This window comes from Equus caballus, chromosome 2 (assembly GCF_041296265.1).
Source record: "Equus caballus isolate H_3958 breed thoroughbred chromosome 2, TB-T2T, whole genome shotgun sequence".
Classification (NCBI taxonomy): domain Eukaryota; kingdom Metazoa; phylum Chordata; class Mammalia; order Perissodactyla; family Equidae; genus Equus; species Equus caballus.
The window spans coordinates 13,013,992-13,035,062 of NC_091685.1; the positions used below are offsets into that span (position 1 = coordinate 13,013,992).

Here is a 21,071-nt window from a genome sequence, read left to right on the forward strand (position 1 = left end):
CTTCCCAACATTTGAGCTTCTAGCAATTAAACTGTTAGCCACAAAAACATCTGGCTCTTTCCAGGTCCTTTTGGCCATCCACTTGATGAATCTTTTCATAGTGTTGGTAGTGATAGGACAGCAGAAGGATTTAGAAAATGCTTTAGGGGATTTCTAGCTAATCTTTCTCCTAATCCTCTCCATGATTTTGAAACTAGTGTAGCAATTGGATTCATAGAGCTCTTTTTGAGTTTAAGCTAAAACTGATTCTAATAGAAGTTTTGACTAGTGTGTTTCCTTTGTTGTTGTTTTTGTTAAATGGCAGTAATGGGATTTTTTTTCTTTTTCTTTTTTAAGATTGGCACCTGAGCTAATATCTGTTGCCAATCTTTTTTTTTTCCTTCTCCCCAAAGCCCCCCAGTACATAGTTGTATATTCTAGTTGTAGGTGCTTCTGGTTGAGCTATGTGGGACGCCGCCTCAGCATGGCCTGGTGGGCAGTGCTAGGTCCGTGCCCAGGATCCGAACCTGTGAAACCCTGGGCCTCAGAAGCAGAGTGTGCGAACTTAACCACTCGGCCACAGGGCTGGCCCCTAGTATGTTTTCTTAACTTCCTAAGTGGTTTCATACACAGGAATTAGATCTGTGTTGGCTCTTGAGAGCTGTTCCTACTTTGGATTCTGTAGCAAGTAGGACAATGAGAGGAGGGTGGTCTCTCAATATGCCTCTCACATATTCTTACTACTCAAGGACATTTCAGCATTCGCACACCTGATCCATAATCGCTGTCTGCACTTTCTGTGTTTGCTTGCTCTTTATGTGGGTCTTTTCTTGTTATCACAATCACCATTGTTTGCTTAGATAGAAAATTCTTAAATCAGTGATTTCCAAAGACAATCATAAGCATTTCTTTCCTTAACATGCTCGTTTTAGCACATTTCACCTTCCTATAGTAATTGCTTGTGTCTGTTTCCTACTCAACAAATAATTATTAAGCAGATGCTGTGTCAAGGGCCAGTTTAGGTGAACTTCAAGAAAGAGAAACTGTTCTATGAAAGTGGCAGAACAATTGTCTAAAGCCTTCTATAGTACTTGGCACAAGCAGCTGCTTAGTAAATGTTTGTTAAAGTAATTAATAACTCGTAAAAGTATTAGTATAGTGCTTACCTTTTCTACAAATGATAGTTCTCTTCCTTCATCCCTGACCTCTTCCATTTCCTATATCTTATCAATCATCTTTTCCTGTCCATTTCACCTCCTTGCTATCTTGAATTCATTCATCTTACACCAGTTTCTTCTGCTATCAGCACCTCTTGCCAAAACCTTCTATCTAGTCTCCCTATCAGTCTTCTTCCTCACCTTAAATCCATATTGTCTATATTGCCAGCCAGAGTGGTCCTTTGAAAATACAAATCTATTTTTTAAACCATCTTAGCCATTTTTAAGTGTATAGTTCAATAGTATTAAATATGTTTACATTGATGTGCAAATCTTTTTCATCTTGAAAAATTGAAACCCTGTACCAATAAACAGCTTTCCGTCTCTCCCTCCAGGGCCCTGGTAACCACTTTCTACTTTCTGTTTCTGTGATTTTGACTGCTTTAGGTACCTCAGAGAAGTGGAATCATACAGTATTTGTCTTTTTATTACTGGCTTATTTCACTTAGCATGATGTCCTAAAGGTTCATCCACAGTGTAACATGTGACAGGATTTCCTTCCTCTTTTAAGACTGAATAATGTTCTATTATAAGTATATACCACATTTTACTTACTCATTCATCCGTCAATGCACATTTGGATTGCTTCCAACTTTTGGCTATTTTGATAATGCTGCTATGAACATAGCTGTGCATACATATATTTGGATATATACCCAGTAGTGGAGTTTCTGGATGATATGGTAGGTCTAGTTTTAATTTTTTGAGCAACCTCCATACTGTTTTTCACAGTAGTTGCACCATTTTACAGTCCCACCAATAGTGCATAAGGGTTCCAATTTCTCCACATCCTTGTCAACACTTGTTATTTTCTGTGGGTTTTTTTTTTTTTTTTTTGATAGTAGCTGTCCTAGTGGGTGTGAGGTGATGTCTCATTGTGGTTTGATTTGCGTTTCTTATTTGTTGCAGAGACTGTCTTTTTCCCATTGATACATGAGGGTTTATTTCTGGGTTTTCTATTCTATTCCATTGGTTTATATGTCTCTCATCTACTGTTTTGTTTACCACTAACAAATAGAAAGCAGGTCATTGAAGAGGTAGGGGTTGGGTGGAGAAAGTAGTCAGGCTCCTTCAGACACTGTTTTTCCATCAAGCTAAGGAAACTAAAGACCAAGTTCTTAGATATTGGGAGACTGGAGAGTTAGCTAGAGGGTGCCACAGTTAAGGAGGACAGTTGTGTTTAGTGTGATTCTTTTTTTTTTTTTTTTTTTTTGAGGAAGATTAGCCCTGAGCTAACATCGGCTGCCAATCCTCCTCTTTTTGCTGAGGAAGACTGGCCCTGAGCTAACATCCGTGCCCATCTGCCTCTACTTTCTATGTGGGACACCTACCACAGCATGGCTTGCCAAGCAGTACCGTGTCCACACCCAGGATCCAAACCAGCGAACCCCGGGCTACCAAAGCAGAACGTGCGCACTTAACTGCCATGCCACCGGGCTGGCCCCTAGTGTGATTCTTATTCTCTTCACTAACTTGTTTCTCTTGATAAAGCTACCATGAATCACTTTGGCCATTTGGCAAGGATGCTATAGAAGGAAACTGTATGATATGGGGCTTAGACTGGATTGCCTTTCAGGTCTATTCCATCATATTATATTGTTATTCCATATCCTTGAGCATTGTTTTCCCCGTGAACATGTACCTTTGAAAAAATTTATCTATCTATGGCAAGTGAAATAAACAAGGACAATCTAATGTATATATTTTTTGGTACCGACTAACTTATGCTGTACATAGGGTCGCAGAAATACTTTTCTGAGAGTACCTAAAAGGTAAGGAGATATTCATGAAGATCAGATAGAAGAAGATTAAAATTTTGAGAGATAGATAGAGGCTAGACCTTGCAGGCCATGGTAAGGATTTTGAATTTTATTTTAAATACAGCAGGAAGCCATTGAAGGATTTTAGACAGAAGAGTAATATGATACAATTTGTATTTTAAAAATAGCACTTCAGCTGCTCTGTGAAGAATAGATTGTAGAGGGACAAAAGTAGAGGCAAGGAGACAAGTAAGGAGAAACTTACATTAGACATTATATGAGACATGTGGGTAGCTTGAACTGGGGTGGTATCTGTGAAGATGTTTAAAGATCTGTTTTAGAAATGGAAGCACAAGGTCTTGGTAGTGACTTTGATAAGAAGGAGAGTAAGGAATCAAATGATGCCCAGTTTCTAGGTATAGGTGTAGGTGGTGGTCCCATTTACTGAGATGTGGAAAACTTGGAGAGTGCAGCTGGACTACCTGGCCTCCCTCAGCTGTGTGTGTGTTACCTGAGAAATATTTTTTTGAACATAATACTGTAATTGGCATAGTGTCTTCACTATAGAAGACCAGACTCAATCTTTGTCTGAGCCTTTTAAGGACAGCACACTGTTGTATCTTAAGGCTCTTCCTTGGACAAGACCTCCCTTGTCTAAGCTCTGAAGACTGAAGTAGCCGATGAAAACTGACTCATGGGGAGTGGAGAAGTGATCCTTATATGTAGATAGATGATTAGGGACACTTTACGGAATTCATTCATTAGTTCATTCAACAAGTATTTGTTGGGGCCTACTCTTCCAGACACTGATCTAGGCACAGCATTGAACTTTGCTCAATGAACTCTTGAAGTGAAGTTTGGACTTTCTGAATTTATTTGGAAAGTATTTCAGAATTCAGTGCTATGGTCATTCTATGCTTCTAGTCATTTAGGGGAAATTTTTACAATTTAGAACCTGCAAAACCCTTCGGAATGACATCATATCCAGATCTGCTGCTTTGCTTGAATTGAGAGTTGGTCTGAGACCACCCTTAGCTGCTTCCTAGAGAGTCCCAGTGGCTGACAGAGGAAAGATAATTTTGAACAAGTTGGTAAAATAAATCTAGACTGACTTCACTCAAGATTAACCATCTGATTTTTCTTATTTACTCTCTCATTAAAGAGGGCGCATCCTTCTGACACTTGAGATTGTCTGAAACCAAGGAAAAGAAAAGGCTCTCCCTTTTTCCTTGAGGATGTAGATATTTATGTGTACACTAGACCTCAAAGTTGTTTTCTCTGCAGTAGAACCAGAACTGGCTGGATCTTCTTTCCCTCCCCCTTCTTTTTTTTTTTTTTTTAAAGATTTTATTTTTTTTTCCTTTTTCTCCCCAAAGCCCCCCGGTACATAGTTGTGTATTCTTCGTTGTGGGTTCATCTAGTTGTGGCATGTGGGACGCTGCCTCAGCGTGGTCTGATGAGCAGTGCCATGTCCGCGCCCAGGATTCGAACTAACGAAACACTGGGCCGCCTGCTGCGGAGTGCGCGAACTTAACCACTCGGCCACGGGGCCAGCCCCTCCCTCCCCCTTCTTTTGATAACTCCAAGTAGTCTATGAATTTCTGTGAACTTAAGGGTATTTAGTTACCTGTCTGACCCTTAGCTTTCAGGGGAGATTTCTGCCTGCACTTGAAGTGACTATTGGGCTGGGAAGCTGTCTTCCACACAGCAAATTGGAAACCTTTCCTCTCTTTTGACCTGCCTCCCTACCATTTGCCACTAGAAGATACCATTTGAGCTTGTAGTTTACCTCCTTGAACTTCTGCTTGAGTTCTTCCTTATACAGACGCCAAGTAGTGTGCTGATATAGGCAAAGGAAGTAGAAGAAATGATTGGTTCATTTGAGGACAGAGTCTCCTTTGATATAAATCACCTTAATTAGAAACTTAACCTATTTTGGTTTCTAGTTTCATTTTGTCCACTGTCAGGCCCCTCCTCCTCAGATCTTTTGGGCAGAGAAGGTGCTTTGTCTTCCTTAATGGATTGCTTTGTTCACTCTGAGCCCAATTACCAGGTGAATGTCATAGATTTTTGTCTGAATCAGGAGAGTGTGGGGTTGTAATAGACGTAGGGTAGCAAGCTGGAGGGAAGAACTCTCTTAAACGTGACCCCAGTAGCCATGTCGCTGGTAGAGTTAGTATGTATTTGGGGATAGGGAAGCAGACTGCATGAGGTGGTCAGGAGCGCTGGCCTGACCTTAAATCCTTGCTGAGACCACTGATTGCTATTAAAGCTTCATAGGGTAAAGGGAACAGTCTTAGTATTATCTTAGTTTATTTCTTTGAGAAGATTTATTCTAAAGATTTATCTTTTAATGTTTACTTTGTTTAAACAAATTTGATTTTGATTATGAGATGTTTGATGTAAGAGTTAAAAATCTGTGGGGAAAGCTTAATCATACTTTTTTTGAATCTTGTGGGTAAAGTCATGTTGATGTTTATAATACCTTACATGCATAGAAAAACACTCATACTACTTCAGGTACATTAAACAAAGTTATGTTCTTAAAGTGGTGAATGGGTTCATACCGAGTGTCTGTGGGAAGTGTGAGGGAAGCAGGGGAGATAGCTTCATGGGTTCTTCTACTTGGCTTTCAGCTGCTGATAAAAGAAATATCTTCTGTAATTTCCAAAAGGAGATCTGTTATATTTTTTAGTCCATGTGATTCTGGCCACTTTAAAGAGTCTGCTGATAGGGTGGTAAAAGGATCCTCAGAATTTCATATTACTGAATGGTTAAACAGACTGTTTTGTATTTCACTTTATATCCAATGCTACCATAGTATCTGCCATATAGTAGGCATTTTTAAGGTGTTTGTTTTGCATGGTATTTATCAGAAGATTCCTCTAAAAGCTTGTTTCTCTTTTTGATCTTAAATTATATTAATGACTGAATTGGGAGGGCTTCCAATAAAACAAGGAACTTACAGCCTGCCTCCATTTATTTAAATGTACTTGATCATTTGTTCATTCAACAATTTATTGTTCACTTCACTGGATAGTGGACTTACAAAGTTGAGAAAGACCTGGTCCCTGCCATCAAGGTTAGACTACAATGTGATAAGCAATAGTGGAAATACATACAGGGGGCTAAAGTAGCACAAAGTATGGGATAGGGCACAGGAAATGCTTTCCAAAATAAGAGGCTCGAGCTGGACTTGGAAGGATGAGTGAGAATTAGCAAAGCTATGAAGGGGAAGAAGAGCATTCTGTGCAGTAGGTAAGCATATATCAAAGTAGAGAGAATGAAGCATTTAAATATTCTGAAACAAACTTTGGGTTCCCTTTCTCTTTGAATCAGTTCATTACCACCGACTGTTTAGTCAGGCAGGCCCTGGTAGACCTCCTGCAGTAGAGGCTGAACCGTGGCAAACTTAGGCCTTGGCAGATGTACGGATGTACACTTGTAGTGGCTGTGGAACCTCGAGCTGAGAACAGGAGGCTCCTTTGGAGCACAAGCCTCCCACAGGGCACTCTTGGGATGCCTGTCCTGGAATTACCCAGGGCAGTAACAAAGCTTTCTTTTCTTCTTTAAACCAAACTAGCAGGATGGGATGTCTGCTAGCCTTTGTGTTTGGAGCCGACCAACAAACATCCAGTGGCTAGCACAATGGCATTGTTGGGCTTCAGTGAAAACTAGGTCGGGGCCCAGGCCCTCCTCTGCAGAGGGCCCTTCCAAAGAACGGAGGCCACTGAGTTGGCTATTTGGCATTAATGCTGATTTCTGATGGGTTTCTGATGTACTGAAGGCACATAAGATTATAGAATTTCTTCTCATTGCTTCTCTGAACACCTCAATTTGGAATCTCCAAGTTGCCTTTGACTCTTTTTATTCAGTTCTCTTATTGACCACTCGGTTGCTAAATCCTTTAGATTCTGCCTCCGCGTCTTCTAACTCTAGCCCACTTTTTCACGCCTATAGTAGTACACTAAGTCAGGCGTTTGGTCACCTGTCATCTGGACTGTTGCAGCACCCTCCAAATCTTCCTCTAGTTCCTCCTCTATCCTGCTACCAGCATGATCTTTCTAAAATGTAGTTTTGGTCATATATTAGTTTCTTAGGGCTGCCATAACAAAGCCCCACAATGTGGGTGGCTCATAACAACAGAAATTTATTCTCTCACAGTTCTGAAGGCTAGAAGTCCAAAATCAGAGTGTTACAGGGCTGTGCTCTCTCTGAAGGCTCCAGGGGAAGATCCTTCCTTGCCTCTTTCTAACTTCTGGTACTGTTCCTTGGCTTGTAGAAGTGTCACTCACATCTCTGCTTCCTTCATTACATGACATTCTCCCTGTGTGTTTGTGTCTCTACTCTTGTTTTTGTAAAGATACCAGGCAGTCATATTGGATTAAGGGCCTACACTGCTCCAGTATGACCTCATCTTTACTTGATTCCATCTGCAAAGACCCTACTTCCAAATAAGGTCACATTCACAGGTACCAGGGGTTAGGACTTGAGCATATCTTTTTGAGAGATATAATTCAACAAACAACAGATCATGTTATACCTTTACCTAGAAACCTTTAGTGTTCCCTATGGTCTGCCAAATTAACAATAGCTGTTTCATCTTGGTGTTCCAGAACTTCTACAGTAATAATAAATATAATAATAATAGCAATAATAACGCTTGACATATAGTGAGAACTTTTTTTTTTTTTTTTTTTTTTGCTGAGAAAGATTTGCCCTGAGCTAACATCTGCTGCCAGTCCTCCTCTATTTTTTTGTATGTGGGACAGCTCCACAGCATGGCTGGTCTGTTTCTGGGATCTGAACCACAAACCCAAGCTGCCGAAGTGGAGCACGCAGAACTTTAACCACTTGGCCACGGGGCCGGGCCCTTGAGAACTTTCTTTGACATTGTTCTAAGCATTTTACACATCAACTGATTGGATCTTCATAATTCTGTGGGTTAGGTACTATTATTATTTCCATTTTATAGATGAGTGTTAAAGAAATTGAGTGACCAACCTAGGGTCACACAGCTAGTCAGAGGTGAGATTTAATCCTAGGCAGTCTAACTATCCGGTATGTGGACTTCATCCTATACTGTACTGCCCATCTTAATTTTTTAGCTTTATCCCTTCTCTTCTATTTATACTTTATGCAGGAAATAAAAGGAATAACTACTGATCTCTGCACTTTATCTTTGTGTTCCTTTTGCATAGAATGTCTTTCTCACTCTCAGCCCTACATATGGGCTTCCATAAAATGGAACTGACTCCTCAACAATGAATGATTAGCCATGCCTAGGTGGAGGAAGGGTATTCCAGGTAAAGGGACCAGCATTGTGTACAAATGTGTGCGTAACCATGGGTCAGACCTTTATAAGCAGGAGTGAAAGGCTTTGTATGCCGTACTAAGGATTGTGGGGTTTATCCCAAGAGTAATAGGGCATCACTGGATAATTTTAATAGGGGAGTGGCTTCGTGTTGGCATGTAAGAAGGGGACAAGAAGACTAGTTAGAAAGCTAATGGAGTAACCCAGGGGAGGGATGATGATGATAAGACATTGGCATTGGGGACAATGAGTTGTATACTATGAGCTAAGCACTGTGCTGGACATACTTTGTATATCTTATCTCTTTTAAAGACTCCCTGCCTTGATTAAACACCAAATCCTATAGGTTCTACCTCTGAGATGTCTCCAGATATTAACCTCCTTTCCATTCTTGCTACCATTGTCTTATTCAGGCCTTTGTTACTTCCCACCTGGATGATTCCAGAAGACTCCCAACTGTTCTCCTAGCCTCAATTCCTGACTTTTCCATACAGTTTTCACATTACTGTTAGAATGATATTTCTGTGTAGCATGTCTGATCACGTTATTGTTCTGTGTGAAAAAAAAGTTGTTATTTGATTATATGTCATCAGTACTAGCCTGTGAACTAGACTAGACTAGACTGTGAGTTAAGAGCAGAGACTGGGCCCACTTATCTTTGTGTTATCACATAGTAGGTTTTCAGTGTTTATGTAGGTGGATGGTTGGAGAGATGGATAGATTTCCTCAGGACAACCCTGCTAATCAGGTGGCAGCAAACGATCTGTTAGTTGGATGGCAGCACATTTATCTGCCTTGGGTAAGTGCCCTGTTGGGTAGATGGGTAGATATTTCAAAAAAGAATAATAATTCTTATAGCTGATATTTTCTTCAGAGCATCTCTGGGTATGCCTTTGAACCACTATTCAGAGATAAGCTTGTTTAGTTGCAGATATCAGTACATTGATAATTCAAAGTAAAAAAAAGCAACCATTTTGTTTTATTCTTCTGACTGGTTATGATTGGGTGAGGCTACTGCAGCTGACTAGAATCAGCAAGAATTGGGAAGAGGGGCTGGCCCGGTTGCATAGTGGTTAGGTGCGCGTGCTCCGCTTTGGCGGCCCAGGGTTCACAGGTTCAGATCCCGGGCGCAGACCTTGCACCACTCGGCAAGCCATAGTGTGGTGGCATCCCACATAAAATAGAGGAAGATTGGCGCAGATGTTAGCTCAGCAACAATATTCCTCAAGCAAAAAAAAAAAGAGGAAGATTGACAACAGCTGTTAGCTCAGGGCCAGTCTTCCTCATTAAAAAAAAAAGAAAGAATTGGGAATAGGAGTCTTGGGTGTAGTTAGTGTCACCTCATGGAGAGGTAACTATTGCCTAGTACTGCTCCAGAATATTCACTGGCAGCATGTTTATGTGTCTGTCAGTGCCTGAGCCAGTACCATCAGAGCCTGTAGAGGATATATGCAAAGAACCATACTCTCAGCCTAGACAACTCCTATCTTTTAGGATCCACTTCACTTGATCTTAGCCAAAAGGCCGAGAAGCGATTCTTTTAGGATCCAGTTCAGATGTTACTTCCTCTCAGAAACTTTCTAAACTCCACAGGCAGAGTCAGTTTCTACTTTCATAACCCAAGTATTTACCTCTGCTAAAGGGTTATTGGTATCATTTACTTACCTGTGTGTCTTTCCCTGGACTTCTTTAAGGTATAAACTGAGTGTTATTCATCTTTATATGCCCACATTTTCTATGTGCCAGACACTCTTCTAATCACTGGGGGATTTAATGCTGATGTAAATGGACAGGTCCTTATTCTCATATGGAGGTGGCAAGAAGGGGAGGAGTGCTCAGTAAACATTTGTAGAAATAACCTGAGTTGATATTCCTGAGGGGAGAACTGAGTGTCCACTTACCTGTCCCTTCATGATTTTTTTTAGGGTATTGGCATTTGATTTCTCGCTTACATAATATTGTTTAGTCACCAACACACATTTATTGAGTGCCTTCTAGGAAAGGGGTCTGTAACGAAATCAAGTATCAAACACAAATGAAATGGCAGAAACTCTGTTATCGTATTTTATTAGACCATGAGGAGGAGAGGCAGGTTTCAGTATAGGTAAAGTTGAGGTCACTGTCACTGAGAGGTGTTGAAGTACCTATAACTCCTTTGATTGGCTGATATTATGGTTTTCTGAACTGGAAAGTTTAAAAGAACGACAGCGAAACGTAAAAATTTCTCTCTCTAGTAGGTTATTTAAATGCATTGTCAATGCCTTAGGTTGTTTTGTAGGGCTGCCCGAGGGAGTGGTGTGGAAGAAAACGAAAGCAAAGCAGCTGTTATCCCCAGCCCGGAAAGCTGAATGTGCTCGTGCAGTTGCTCTTGCTTCTGCTCCCCACAGAGGGATTTAGTCAAAGGACACACCAGCTGAGTCTGCTCCAGAAGTTGCTTATGGGGAAGTGAGTGTCCTAACTAATGGGCACACAGAGCTTGTAGCGACTTACAAATCTTCCTTGTTGGCAGACCTCAAACTTCCTTTCCTCATTCGTGCAAAGCTCTTAAGACACGGAGAAGTTGTGGTTTCTGAGGGCCCAGAGGCTTATCAACCCACCAAAGAATTCACCAGAGGCAGGCAAGAGACGTGGGTTGTAACAATAAACTCCATTTGGTTTCCCTCTCTCGTCTTGGTTTGTGCTTTTTCTGTCTTGCCTGGAAAAGCCAGAACCTACTAGCCAGTGTGATTCCTCTCCTTGTCTCACCTTTCTCCTCTGCTCTCCACCCTCTAGCTTGGTCTGTGGATTTCTTAGGACTTCAGAGACATGGCTGAACAGAGTAAACATGTGTTTCTCTGAACCAGAGTCAAGAGTCCTGGCTTAGCCTGGCCCACGGAGAGTGCACACACAGCCTTTTTCGTCATAGTCTTTTCTGCCTGGCCCTCAATTGGGAAACCTAAGTCAGGCCTTCCGTGTCACACTGTCACCATGCCAAAGAAGTAACTTCCCCCTCTTCAGACTTTTTTGCTCTTAGAGCTCAAGAAATTGGTCTGCATGATTAGATGCCAGCTTCATTGCCCCCATGTAGCTTCCAACCTTGCAAGTTCAGTTTCTTTTTTAGCAAATGGGAACCTCAATGTGAACCGTAGACAGATCCAACTAGAGTGAGGAGACGAAGGCACTGTGCTAATGCCGTCATTATGCCTCATTTTGAGATTGCCAAAGATGGATTATCAAGCAGGATGAAGCAGATCGACAGGTTTCCCTTTTGAGAAGTTAGGTATATTTTTAGCCATTCTCTCTGCCTTGCCAAACCTGCTCTGCCTCATCCAGCGATCTGAAGTGCTGCATCATGCTGCCCCCAGCTGGTTCTTTTTGGTGTTTATGGTACTACATCAGAAAACCTCAGAGTATATGACACTTAAATTTTTCTAAGCAGTTTTATATTCTCAGCACTTTTATATATTTGTATTAGAGGCTCAGAATAACGTTGTGAGTTATATGGATCAAGGGTTATCATACCTTGGTGAGAAAACTGAAGGATAGCCTTATTAGTTGATTTGTCCAAAGTTAAATGGCTATTTAAAGGCAGATTTGGACTAAAATTCAGATCTCCTGCCTCCTATCCCATTAGGTTCCCTAGTCTTTTGTAAATTCAATATCCCTCCAAAAATAGGTATTAAGAGCTTAATTTTAGGCTTAGATAAATTTGCCCCTTTTTCTCCCTTGGAAGGAAGAGGGAGATAATACATCATGTAAAGTTTGAATAAATTCATCAACCTAATTGGCAAAATTTTTGAGTTCCTCTTCTGCATGAGGCTCTCTGACTCAGATGCTGTGGCCTCTAACTCTCCAATATAATGTAGTGATAAAGAGCATGGACACTGGAGCTAGACTGCCTGGGTTTGAACCCTGGTTCTGTTGCTTAATAATTGGGTAACCTTGAGCAAGCTGCTTAACCTCTAAATGTCTTTTGTGGAATGAGAATAATAGTATACTTACCTCATAGGGTTATGTGTAGATTAAATGAAATAATTAATGTAAAGTTTTTAAAATAGTGCTTGGCACAAAGTAAGCACTATATAAATAATTATTAGCTGTTGTCATTATTATTAACATCATCATCTCTGTATAAATATGTTTATTTTCTCTTCAAAAAAAAAAAAAAAAAGCAAAGCAGCCCTTCATGGGTATGTAGGAATGATACACAGACAAATTTCTTGCAAGAGTACATCCTCACATAGTTTCTCCATAGCCTTATCTCCTACTCACCCCTCAGTTCACTTTGGTCTTAACCACTTTACTGAAACTGCTCTGGCCATGGTTGCCGGTGACTTCCTACTTGCAATTCAGTGGACACTTTTCATGCTCATCTTTCTTGATCTGTAGCATTTGATACTTTTGGTCATTTCCTCTTTGGAATGTTCTCCTTCTTTGGCTTCTATGATGACATTCTTGCTTGGTTCTTCTTCTCCCTGCTCCTTTAAATGTTACCATTCCTTGGGATTCTGTTAATTTCCCACCTTACATGTTATCCCCTGGACAATTTCATATACTCCTTGGCATCAGTGACTTCTTCAGCTCAACGTTATTACCTCTAAATGTTAGTCTTTAGCCTAGACTTTGTTCCTAAACTTTAAACCGACTTTCTATAGAACATCTCACACCTTGGCTGTCCCACAAGCCTTTAAACTCAACATATTGTAGCTGAACTCACTATCTTTTAACATTGCTGCTTCTTCTAAACATCTGCTTCTCTCCCTATATTTTGGATATTTAATAATGGCATCCAGGGGCCAATAGCCTGGGATCAGCCTAGAGCTTTTCACTGCTCTCATCCCCCCATCCAGGCAGTCATCAGGTTTTTCTGACTCTGCCATCTAAACACATCTTGAATCTTGCTCTATTTCAATGCCTCCACTATTGCTGTAACTTAGGCACCCTTCTTTCACCAGGATTATTGCAATAATCTCCTAACCTATTTTCCCTTCTCCATATTCTCCACTCAAATCCATCTATTATACCATTGCTAAGATAATCTTTTCTGTAAAAAGCAAATAGAACATGTTGCTCTTCTGCTTAAAAGACTTATTTTGTTCCGTATAGACAGGATAAAGTCCACATATCTTAGCAAAGCATAGCAGCCTCACCTACCTCTCCTATTCATGCACTCTGGCCATATTGAGTAAGTTAGTTTCCTGAATGCACCAGGCACTTAACCTATAACTTTACATACATTGTGCCCTCTGTGTGGACTGTGTTTCTTTCCTGCTCCCCTAGGTCATCTTTTAAACTCCTTATTTCCTCTGTGCAGCTTTCTCTGACATGCCCAGATTGAGTTAGTAACTTTGTCCTCTGCGCTGCATAGTGCTGTCGTACCTGTACGACGCTGTATTTTAGCACTTACCACATGATGTTATTTGTCTGTATCCCTTAAGAGATTGTGATCTCCTCAAAGGAAGGTATCTTTGTGTGCAGTACCTACCATAGTGCCTGGATGCAGAATAAACCCTCAGTAAGTTTAAAAAAATAAACAGTTTCTATCTTCTAGGTGTTTACTCTTTAGTGGTTTTACCACCAGTCCTAACCTTCCTGACAAATGGTAGCTGGGTTTTCCTTCTGTTTTGCAGTATATCAACTCTGGAAACCTGGAACAGTTGCTAGACAGTAACCTGCATTTGCCCTGGACTGTGAGGGTGAAACTGGCCTATGATATAGCAGTGGGTCTCCGCTACCTTCACTTCAAAGGCATTTTCCATCGGGACCTCACGTCTAAGGTATGAAGGCTTTACTCGCACAACTCTTCGAGACATCATCCTCCATTACCAAGAAAGCTGTGTTAAGAAACCAATCATTAATGAGGTTTGAAATGATGGAGATCTCTTATAGATTTAACATTTAATCACAGAGGATACAACTTATTACTCTGTATAGCTAGTCCTTAGAAAGCCAATCTTGGCTCACAGCAGGTACCTTTCAGTATTGAGCCAGGCAACACATATGTCCTGAGAACCTTTACGCTTGATTTCTCTCTCTTGAATGTGTGTTGCAAGAGCAGATGGCATGAAGAGGGTTAAGAGATTCTTGCCTTATAGGAGTGACACAAGGCAATATAGGAGTCAAGGCAATATGGTAGCCTCTCTCTCAGTGTTCTCTCTCATGGCCTCCAGGAAGTAGCTCTTAACTAAGAACATGAGTTCAGTGATTTTTAGTCACTTCAGTGCAGGTTTTGAGGGCCATAACGTACTGACCCATCTTCTGTCTGTGTGATTGAATTTCTGCCATCCTGCCAGTTCCTCTTTGGCGTCAGCTGGTCTCTGTAGTATTCTCTTGCTGTCCAAATTGCTGTGTGATCAGGTTAGAAAAGAGTTGCTTTTAGAGAACATTGGCCATGCTACACGGCAGGCACCTCAGGGCCAAGTGACCCAGGACACTACCATGACAAGGCTTATGTAAATAGCACTGTTTGATCATTTATGTGGGAACTATAAATCATCTAATATGACTTCTGTCCAGGAGCTGATCTAAAGTCTTCTAGGGAGGTATACAGGAGTTTTGTACCTGCCCAAGAATAGCTGTCATTTCATTCCTCACCCTCAGAACATACATATGCACACACACACACATGCATGCACATATTCCCATACGCCTTCTGTCATGGATGAGGGGTAGGGAACCTGTTGTAAGAAGTTTGCAAAGGGAACAAAAGCAGGCTGTGCTCTCAGAGCCAGTAAGGCCTAGAGCAGTGAGTCCCTGGCTACCTCACATTAGAATGTTTCTGGTGTTCCAAACATCAGTGCTGTCCCTGAGGGACCCTGGCCATTGGTTTATAAACTACGCCATAGAAAATAGCTTTGGGGAAGTGATTGTAGGGCCTTTGGGTGTGGCAGGGCCATTTGTAGTTAGCTGCATTGTTAGTGAAGTTTAGCTGGCAGTAGAATCTGGTGACCAGCTGAGGCCTAGTTATGAGGAATCCTTTATCTTCATTGGTGCCTGCAAGGACTGGACAGTTGGACAGTTGGGACCTGGAAGGTGGTATCTTATCCTTTCATCAGCCTTTTCTCCTCCCCTTGAATGTTTTAGAAAGTCAAGACTAAGAAAACTGCACTTGTTCCAGGCAAATAGGTGGACACTGCCTTCAGTTGATAGCCTACTCTTACCTCAGGCATTCAGCCAAAATCAAATCTTTTCTTCCTACTCAGAGAACACCATTTCTTCCAAGGTGGAGGGGAGATCATGAGAAGTTATCTATCAGTCACACAGTTATTTCCTCTACACCTGCATCAGTGTCTCCTGTGTCTGGCACCATCGATGAAAGAATGTTAATAAAGGACAGTTTCTGACCTAGAGGTACTTACAGTCTTGTTGGGAAAAAAAACTAAAGAACAGTCCATGGCATTTTATAGTTGAGTGTTCAGCTATAGACTATAAGTTTTCAGAGAAAGGAAAGATCACTAGGCTAGGGTAGCTAGGCTTTCTGGAGGAGAGCTCTTGCAACGAGTTCATCATCTTCCCTTCTGTGCCCCCAGAACACTTTATCCTATTGTGCTAGTATCCAAGGGTGGTTCTGTTGGGGCTTGTCATGTTGCATTATAAAAATTACTTGCCTTTTTGGAACCGATAGGGTAAGACCATCATCCTTTGGTTTTCCCAATAGGGAGTGGATATTCTCAGTGTTGGTTGGTTCAAGATGAGCAACCAGGAACTTAAGAGAAAGAACCCTGTGTCTCTGGGCTCTGCTTTCTTGGGTCTGAACTTTAAGGAGGTATTGAGGATACTTCCAGGTGGTGAGAACAAAGGACTCTGCAACCTGGAGATAGGCTGAAAAGTGCACTGTAGGGAATCTCAAGTTGAAAAAAAACAAGTGGATTTTAGAATTCAATTTGAGAGATTGTCTGTGTTCATTGCCCTTTTATCATCTCTGAGCTTTTGGTAAAGTTTTGTCTGAATGTTTCAGCCTTGTTGTAACTGTGTTGCAGGGATTAGGGAGAGGGTTGTATGTCCACACCTAGGCCAAAGCAGCCCCACCCAGGAGACCTATGTACTGGTGACAGTGACCATAAGAATGAGAAGCCCCGAGGGAGAAATAAAGCTAAAGGGACGGAGTAGGGCTTTGAGGTTTCCAAATTATCTCATTTCCAGCCTTGGGTCTGAGTTTGATTTCTTTAAGGACAATAAAATATGGTTTACTTATATTTTCGTAGTGTACACTTGATATTATTTGATTGTTCTGTTGTGCTGTGTCTCCCACCAGCATCCAGGTTTCTCAAATGCTCCTCTTAATCACCTTTTTATTCATGGCACCTAGAGGATGCACTTGATAGCACAGAGGCCAAAGCATCTGCTCAAGAACTGAGATTTTGAGTCCCAGACCCAATTTTGTCCCACCTCTCCAAAAGACTTCAGTGACCTTGGGGACTTCAGTGTTCCCAGCCTGTAGAAGAGATTCTGCCCTTCACGTCATAGCAACAATCAGTCTGGGCTTCGGAGCTAACAAGAGGGATTTAAAGGAGTAGGAACATGTTCCAGGTGGGCAAACCAGAGCAGAGAGAAGCAGATGCCTTTTTCCAAAAGATCCTGAGCCTGTGGTAGAGGCCAAGAGGATCCCTAGTTTCTGATCAGATGCCTTCTGAAAGCAGTACTGCCTTTGTAGGACTCACACGGCAGTGGTTTCTACAATACTGCTTTCAAGAGTGAGAAGTCTGTCAGAGCTGTTCAATCTAATTTTGTAATTACTTCTAAGAAACACCCTGATACAGATATGTGCAGTGGTGATGCTGACAGTTTACTTGGAAGGAAGTGGGAGGTAGCGTGGCTTTAAAAATATTCAGTTTGTGAGCTCCATCAAGAAATGGCAATAACCACACACAGGCTTTTACCAGTAGCTCTAGGAGTAACTAGTACAACTGTACATGAGGCTTGGCTCTTAGGGGCAGCTGAGACAGTGGTTTCTTTCTGCTTAATACCATTACTTCCTGGGATGAGGCAAGCATCCCTGGTCTTCTTTGGTTACCCCTAGAAATATGAATTACGAATCGTACCTCTATTCTTGGTTGTTGGGTTTTTGTTTGTGTTCTTTTCATTGACTGTAAAGAAGCCACCGTGGTGATTCTACCAGAGTCAAAAGCCTATCCAGCTATATAGTCTTAGGCTGTACCACACAATGAGGAACAGAAAATGCCAACTTTCAGAGACTGAAGAGAGCATGAATTAGGAACAAAGCTGAACGCTGGATGGATGTAGAGCGTGTCTGTGAGGGCACCCTGTGGTTGTCTTTTATAACGAGAACCATCAACAGCTTTTGGGAACCATTTATACTGTGCTATTAGAGGGTATAGTATTGGGGACACAGAAATTACTGTAACTCAATCTGTACCATCCATAGGCTCTTAGTCTAGTTGGGGAGACACATATGTGAGCAGATTATTACACAAGAGCTGTGGTAAAGATATGGGGGTCACATGGTGGGATGGAGGGCAAGGGATGGAACACATTACAGTAAACCAGACAATCTTCAAGAGACTTGGACTATAGCAGTCTCTGGCATTTAGGAGGGCAATTCAGCCTCTGACCTCCCTGTGCTGCGAAAAGAACCACTTAATCTTTCTTGAGATGTAGAATCAGTACTTTCCTCATGGATCCTAACTAGGTTTATGGAGTGAATTTGTTGAGGTTGAGGGAAAAGAGGTGATGGCACATTGAAGGCCATTTTTTTGTTGCTGCAGAAAGAGCTTTAGTTTAGAGTTAACACTAATAACAGGACTTGGCACTTCTCTGCTCAGGTGGTTTTATTCAATGCAAGTACTGACTGTGCAGCTGTTCTAGGAGACCTCAGGAACTGCTCTCAAGCATCTGCCTCTGGCCCAGTTCTGAAGGATTTGTATTGGCTTTCAGAAATGCATTCATGGCACCCCCCCTTTGATTCTCGTCAGCTCAGTCCACACTATGGAGATTCCACTGTATGATCAGTGTAAGCCTTTGATGCTTGCTTTTGAAAGCAGCCCTGTTGCTTCAGTCATCCGTCCAGACTTTCATATAACAAACTTTTGGTCAGCTCTTTGTGTGTGTCTGTGCTAGGTTAGAGACACAGAGATGAATGGGGTCATTCCCTGCCTGTGAAGAGGCAAACATGTAAGTCTCTCTGCTGCAGGATGATGTATTATAATCGGGGTGAGGACAAAGAGGAATGGGAGCCAGGCAGCAGCAGTGCCTGGGCTCCTTTTTGAACCTGAAAAGGTCACCTCTCGCCTCAGGGAAGTCTGACTGGGCTTCTCTTATGTCTGCTGCTTACTCTATGCAAGAATACTTTTGAATAAAGCATTCTTCACCCTCTATGTAATAGACTTTGCATCTCACACAGCCTGAAAATTGGTCTGGCTTCTTCAGAACCCCACAGTGGTCTGAGCTTCATATTTTGTACTCTGTAGCCACATAGTCTGTTCTGCGGCCATGTCCAAATTGGGTGAGAAATGCAAACATTACACTAGATGCCCTCAGATGAACCAACATTGGAGGTAGGGGCTAGTGTCCCAAATGAAGGGGTCTTATTGTATTGCCTGCACAAACAGCGCTGCCTTCTCCATGGGCCCTGGCCCCTGCTGCTTTCTTAAGACTACATTGTTCCTGCCATGGCCTTGCTGTTGCCAGTGGAAAGCTTTTCAGCCTGTTCCTCTGGAAAGGCCAAAAGCATTAGATGGGAACCCTTTAGAATCTGGAGACCTGGGTCTTTATATCACTTATAGTTGTAAGCTTCACTTTTCTCATCTTAAATGTAAAAATCTCAGATATGCCCACCTGACAATGTTGTTTTGAAGAACCATTGCGATTGTGTTTGTGAAAAATGTTTTATAATTCCCAGGGTACCACACAGACAGAAGTAGGCAATCTTTATCTTACCCAGGGTGCTAGGAAGTATTCTCTAGGCCACTGGCCTCTTGAGACATTCCTGCTTTCCTAAAGCTTATAGTCTATAGTTATAGGAGGGGCTATAGAAACAGATACTTTTATTATAATATGGCACATGCTAAGGTTAGAGGAGAATGCATAGAATGCTTTGAAAATGGATATTTAACTCAACCTGAGGTTATGGAGAAGGCTTCTTGGAAGAGATGATACCTGAGCTGAATCTTGAAAATTGAATTCTACTTAGTAAGTATTGTGCCTGTGTTGGAGGCGTAATAGTCCAGACTGACCAGAAAAAGGGAATTGCATACACAAAGGCATAGAGGCACAAACAGTATGATGTGCAGACTGTGAGGCTGGAGTGGTAGGGGATAAGCATTGAAAAGAGGAGTCTGATCATATCCTACTATCTAACTTGGACTTTATCTTATAGATAGGAAATGAAGAACCATTGTCGGCTTTTCTTTTTAAAGTAACAGGTTTTTTTGGGATATAGTTACTTAAAATAAAATTCACCCTTTCAAAGTATACATTTCAGTGATTTTTAGTACATTCAACCATCACCACTATCTAATTTCAGAACTTTTCATCACTCCAAAAAGAAAATCCCATAGCCTATTCCCCTCTCCCTTGGCAACTACTAATCTGTTTTCAGTTTCTATGGATTTGCTTATTCTGGATGTTTCATATAAGTGGAATCATACAATATGTCATTGCTGGCTTTTAAATAGGGCAGGAACACAGTTGGATTTACATTTTATGAAGATCGTACTGGCAGGAATGAGGAAGGTGGATTATGTTGATCAAGCCTGGACCAAGCCACAGAGACCAGTTAGAAGAGTATTGCAATATTTAGGGGAGGAATGATGAGCACCTGAACTAGGGCAATAGTAGTGAGGGTGAAGAGGGAAGAACCAATTTGAAAAACAGTTAGAAGCTAAAATTAGTTGGAGTAAGATTTAAAAAATATAGGGTGGGGTAGGCCTGGTGGCACAGTGGTTAAGTTTGCATGTTCCGCTTCTCAGTGGCCTGGGGTTCACCGGTTTGGATCCCAGGTGTGGACATGGCACCGCTTGGCAAAAGCCATGCTGTGGTAGGCGTCCCATATATAAAGCAGAGGAAGATAGGCATGGATGTTAGCTCAGGGCCAGTCTTCCTCAGCAAAAAGAGGAGGATTGGCAGCAGTTAGCTCAGGGCTAATCTCCCTCAAAAAAAAAAAAAAAAAAAAAAGGAGGAGGAATCCCAGGTTTCTAGTTTAGCAGACTGGGTGGAAAAGTGGCAGTACCAGCTGACCTAAAAATAAAGCTAGAGTTTTAGCTTTTTGAGGGAAAAAATGAGTCCAGGTGTGCTTGTATGGAGTTCAATCTGAGTAATCCAGGAGGAGATGTCCAGAAATAGATGGGATGTGCAAATCTGAAGCTTGAGGATAAAGGTCAGGGCTGAGGATACACATTTGGGAGTCATCAGCACAGAGGTGGTAATTAGAGAAGAAATGTGGAGTAGCCTCCACAATAGAGCACAAGAGCTGTAGGCCCAAGATAGAACCCTTAGAGCATCACCCTGATGGATGCGAAGAAGAGCCTTTGGCTGCAGCGTAGAGAAGGAAATCCAGAACTGTAGTGTCTTAGAAGCCAGAAGAGAAGAATCAAAAAGGAACAAGAATAGCCTCTAACTAACCTCTAATAGCTAGTCCGTTAGCTCCAGGACCATGACTGCTTATTCTCTGCACATCTAGCACTATTCCTGAATCATGTGTAAAAATGCTGAAGAAGTAATAAGGTATGTCAACAGCAGAAAGATCAAGTAACATAAGAACTAATTTTGTCTGTTGAGCTTAATGCCATGGAACTCACTGGGATCCTCAGTGAGAATACTTCCAGCAGAAGCCAGTGAAGAATGAGCAGGAGATAAGGAAGTAAA

The 21,071-nt window shown here is 41.7% G+C and overlaps 1 protein-coding gene across 2 annotated transcripts in view; it reads left to right on the forward strand.

The window, feature by feature from the left end:
- TESK2 (testis associated actin remodelling kinase 2) overlaps nucleotides 1-21,071 on the forward strand; it is a 138,699-nt gene that overhangs the window by 111,441 nt on the left and 6,187 nt on the right. Inside the window, exon 5 of one of the 2 annotated variants that reach the window (NM_001428243.1) lies at nucleotides 13,880-14,026. The exons of the other annotated variant lie outside the window; for it this stretch is intronic. Coding sequence (NP_001415172.1) covers nucleotides 13,880-14,026 — 147 coding nt within the window. The remainder of the gene's footprint in view (nucleotides 1-13,879; nucleotides 14,027-21,071) is intronic. 2 annotated transcript variants of the gene reach the window in all.